Genomic DNA, 4,833 nt, shown 5'->3' with positions numbered 1-4,833 from the left:
TTTCAAACTTTGAACTATTACTTTGTAAAAACTACAAAGTGTTGAAATATTTTTCATCATTCAAGAAATTATAACTTAAATTTAATTTTTTTTGATTTTGGAGTTAACAGTTAAAAATATAAAAGCTTTCGTACTGCAAATTCATGAAAAAAAGTGTGACTTTCCAAACTAGTTGTATAAATTTCTGTTTTTGCCAGGTTCTGAAATTAGACTTTTTTTGAAAAGTGGAAAGTGTGATACTTTAATAAAAAAATTAATTCTGATGATTTTGTAAAAATAGATTTTACTACATATTTTCTTCACGTTCTTGACTTTTTTTCTGACTGACATGTTTTTATAAATAAAAGTATACAGATTTTTACAAAAATGATTTTTTTCGAACTTTGAACTATTACTTTGTAAAAACTACAGTGTTGAAATATTTTTCAATTAAATTTAAATATTCTTAATTTTGGAGTAATCAACCAAAAAAATAGAAGCTTTTGTAAGGAAAAAAAGTAAGATTCCTGTTGTTTGACACAATTATCTCGTTAATCAAACTGAAAATTTATGAAAAAAAGTGTGACTTTCCAAACTAGTTGTGCAAATTTCTATTTTTGACAGGTTCTAAAATTAAACTTTTTTGAAAAGTGAAGATACTTTAATAAAAAAATAATTCTGATAACTTTGTAAAAATGGATTTTACTACATATTATTTTCACGTTCTGTTTTTACAAATATAAAAAACAATACTTAGCATGTGGTACATCAAATATACACATTTTTTTTAAAAAGATTTTTTTTTGAACTTTGTAACAACTAAAAAGTGTTATATTATATTTTTCAACACTGAAGAAATTATATCATAAATTTAAATTTTCTTAATCTTTTGTAAAGAAAAAAAAGTAAGATTCCTGTCGTCTAACACAATAATCTCTTTCTTTGAGAAAAATCCCTTTTGAATCGGAATCTCGCGTAAACCCAGTTTCTATAATTTCGCAAGATCGGTTGACCATGTTCGCATTAAACAAATATCTACACTAGAACCTTTTCATTTACCGGTCACGCGTATCTAGACTTGACCATGACACGCAAAACCCGACTGCAATCTTCTGCATTTAGTAAAATTCCACTTACCGTTGATAATTTTTCAATTTCAGCATCGGAGGCTCCGAGAGAAGCCAGTCCAATTTCCTGCGAGAACTGCGCAAAGCTGGGATCGGCAAGCAGCGGCATGTGTCCCAAAAGCTCATGAATGCAATCCCTGAAACGGCAAAATCACTTAAAATCCCAAGAGACAAGGATTCAATTCGATGAGTAATCCGATTTGCGAGTAAAAAATTAAATATGGGTGATAATCAGGGGCGGACTGGCCAGGGGTGCGAGTTTTACGGGCCCCCAATTATGGTAGGATTATTATGTCAAGAGCTCATTGAAATAATATCAATAATTCTAAATTTGTAAATAAACTTTCGACAATCAGTTTATTTTTTAAATCCAAATAAGGCTAACCTTATTTTTTATAATTTACTTAAAAAATACGTTAATAAATTCTGTACAAAGAAATTTAACGTATTTAAACTATTTTTTGAATTTGCTAAATTTAATTTACAATTAAAATCATTTTTACTTAATTTTTAAATCAACAGAAACTTCCTGTACTTAGACCACTGTTAAATCTGTTTATTTTTTAAATCTAAATATGGGCAACCTTATTTTTTATAATTTACTTAAAAAATACTTTCTGACCGTTGTTTTGAATTATTCTTTTTTATTTTTGTTAATATTTTTTTATAAATCATTTTAGACAAAATTATAAAAAGAGATTTAGCTTGTGATGACATTTATTTGACATAATTACTTCGTCAAGAAAATGAAATTATTGATTTCTACTGTCTTTTAAACAAAAAATTTAAGAATATCATAAACATTGTATTTTGTATATTTTTTTGTTTTTTTTGTGTCACTTTAGTTTTATATTTTAAAAATAAAAAATGGCTAAAATACAAATTTTCAGACACGGCTGAAAAGAGGTGTTTTACTCTGAAATTGTAAATTTTTTGATCCAACATAAAGTGTAATTTTTTTACTATTTCAGTGGAGTGGAGCTTTTAAAAAATAAAAGTAAATTTATGATTATCGCACACTTTATTTTATAGCATTTTTATATGTTACAACAAATATTACTTAACACATAATTTTCTATATCTTACGATCGTGCAGGTGCAACTTTACAATAAAATAAATACTTTAACATGCTTCAATATCACTAAGCATATCTACAAAATTAAATAAAATTAAAACGAGTATTATCGCAGCTAATCGGTGCAACTTTCGAAGTGAGATCACAAGCTACTTGATCACTTGTCTACACTAATCTACGTGTACAGAAATTAATAATTATTAAAAATAATGACAAATTTATACAATGATGTCGATGAAGGGCAGCACCAGTCACCCAGCTACCCATTCATTGATACGACGGCGCTTTCATTTTGTTTATAGCATTTGATAAGTGGAGAACTTCGGTGTTGAGTTGATGAACAAGCGTTTCGAGCTTCTCCACCGAGTCGAGGACTTCCACTCGGCCAGTGTGGGGGTTGTATCTCACTTCGAAAGGGCGCGACATGGCGGACACCCATCGCCGGAATTTGTCCTTCATGTCGTCGAAGCTCTCGGCCACGAAGTAGATGGGTTGGTACTCCTGGTCTTGGTAGGGCTGCACGGCGGTGACGGCCGGCTCGAAGGGCCGCAATTCGGGCTTGTCGCTGAGGGCGTGGAGGAGCTCGCCGTAGGCGCTGAGGAGGCCGGCGCCGTAGGCTTTCACCACGCCGCTCTCTTTGCAAAGACCGAACTCCACGGTGAACCAGTAAACCTGAAACGAAAACGAAAGTCACACACGTGCTCAGAATGGCAACACTGCAACTGAGTTTTTTGGAAAAAAAATCAAAAGAAGAAATTCGCTCGTTGTCATTGGGATTTTGGTGTTTAAAAATTTAATTTCTGCTTTATGGGGCTTAAAAAATTATATTAAAGCAGTGAACCAGTATTAAATTAAAAATTAAATTAAAGTGAACCCGTAAAATTGCAATAAAAACAAAAATCACACACTTGCTCAGAATGGCAACACTGCAACTGAGTTTTTTGGAAAAAAATCAAAAAAAANAAAAAAATTCACTCTTTGTCATTGTGATTTTGGTGTTTAAAAATTTAATTCCTGCTTTATGCTTTAACCAAATTTTCACCGTTTTTTCTTAATGACAGCTGTCAAAGTTGAAATTGAAGAGTTGAAGTAAAAAGTCGGTGTATTAACTTCAAATTTTGAATTTCTATTCGAAATTTGAAATTAATACTCAAGTCTTTTGAGTTTCACTTGTTAAGAAAATATTTACAAAAGCGATGGAGAATCATGGAATTTTACATGTTTTTGGTACACCATATACATTTTTAGTTTTCAAAAATATGCAAAAACCTAGAAAATTGTGTTTTTATTTAATTTTGTCAAAATTAAACCGATACTTAGGCCGTATAAAGTTTTTTTTGAAAACAAAACTTTCCAGAGATACAAATGTAGAAAAAAGTACTTAAACTACAAAACAATAAAAAATAGCTTATTCAGTTGATTAAAAAAACTTGAATTTTTCATTTATTTTGTTCAATAAAACTTAGAAAAGAATAGGTACTTGGATTGTTTCTTCAGTTTAAAATAGGTCGTCAAATGCGAATAGTTTAGGTACTATTTTTTTATTTTGTCGAGAAATTAATTTTTCATAATAAGAAATTTTTTTGACATTTCTTCAAAATTTTTAATACAATTAGGAAAATAAAATTTAGTTATAAGGAATTTGTTTAATGAATTAGCTTAATCTTTGTTAAATACTTTTGTTATTTTTGCAAATTAAAAACGTTATTTATTTAGAAAAATTTAGAAAAACTATGAAATTCTGTAGTTGGGGTAAAGCGGAACTTACATTTTTAGAAAATTTTTAACTTTCCAGGGCTAAAAATGTAGAAAAAAATCACTTAAACTACAAAACAATAATCTTGAAACAATAACTCATTTAGTTGTTTAAAAAATATGAATGTTTTATTCATTTTGTTTAAAAAAACTTAGAAAAGAATACTTAAGATTGTTTTTTCAGTTTGAAAAAAGTAGTTAAATAGAAATTTTTTAACATTTTCTGTTAATGATTAGACAAATTTAATAAAAAAGGGTTTTATTTTTAATGATGCAAAATGTATTACTTTCTTTGTCCAAAAATAGCTATTTTACGGCTAAAGTCTCTAAAATGAGTTCTTTTTGGACTCAATAAAATACGTAAATAGTTATTTTTGCTGTAAAAAGTCTTCATTGACCGAAATTTTTTTCTTTATTATGTTACAAAATAAATAAAATACAAAACAAAAATATGCATCATAACTTGTTACGTTCAATAAATTTGAAGTTTTGAACATTAAAAAAAATATACAGTTATAAAAAATGATGATTGATGAGCTATTATTATTAATAAGTTATTGTATAAGAAAATTTAAAACAAACCTAATTTTTATTTAATTTTTTGTGTAAAGTAGACTGTTATTTATAAGGTCATAAGCCACTTTGATTGCAAATTTAATTGTTTGAAGAACCTTTTTTTTTTAATTAGAAATATTCATTTTTTGAAAATTGACTTTTGACACAAAATCGTACCGAGTAATACTTTTTTAAACGATTTTATTACCCTAGTGTTTATTACAAAGAGCTACAATTTTTTTGTGACATTGTTTGAGTTATTATTTTTGTTTCAATGTTGATCTTTAGGGTAGCACTGTGCAAAAAATGCAAAAAAGTTGTAGTTGTACAAATTTCTATTT

At 28.2% G+C, this 4,833-nt stretch overlaps 1 protein-coding gene across 1 annotated transcript in view; it reads right to left on the bottom strand.

The window, feature by feature from the left end:
- Positions 1-1,015: 1,015 nt before the first annotated feature.
- LOC123004750 (tyrosine 3-monooxygenase) overlaps positions 1,016-4,833 on the bottom strand; it is a 17,240-nt gene continuing 13,422 nt past the window's right edge. The window contains exon 6 of the mRNA XM_044398165.1: positions 1,016-1,243. Within this exon, the coding sequence (XP_044254100.1) occupies positions 1,042-1,243 (202 nt within the window). The 3' untranslated portion in view covers positions 1,016-1,041. The remainder of the gene's footprint in view (positions 1,244-4,833) is intronic.

Source organism: Tribolium madens, unplaced genomic scaffold, assembly GCF_015345945.1.
Source record: "Tribolium madens isolate multiple individuals breed KSU strain unplaced genomic scaffold, Tmad_KSU_1.1 Scaffold_11;HRSCAF=98;Tcas5.2_LG3b, whole genome shotgun sequence".
NCBI classification, from domain to species: Eukaryota; Metazoa; Arthropoda; class Insecta; order Coleoptera; family Tenebrionidae; genus Tribolium; species Tribolium madens.
This window is presented reverse-complemented; position numbering and strand designations above follow the sequence as displayed.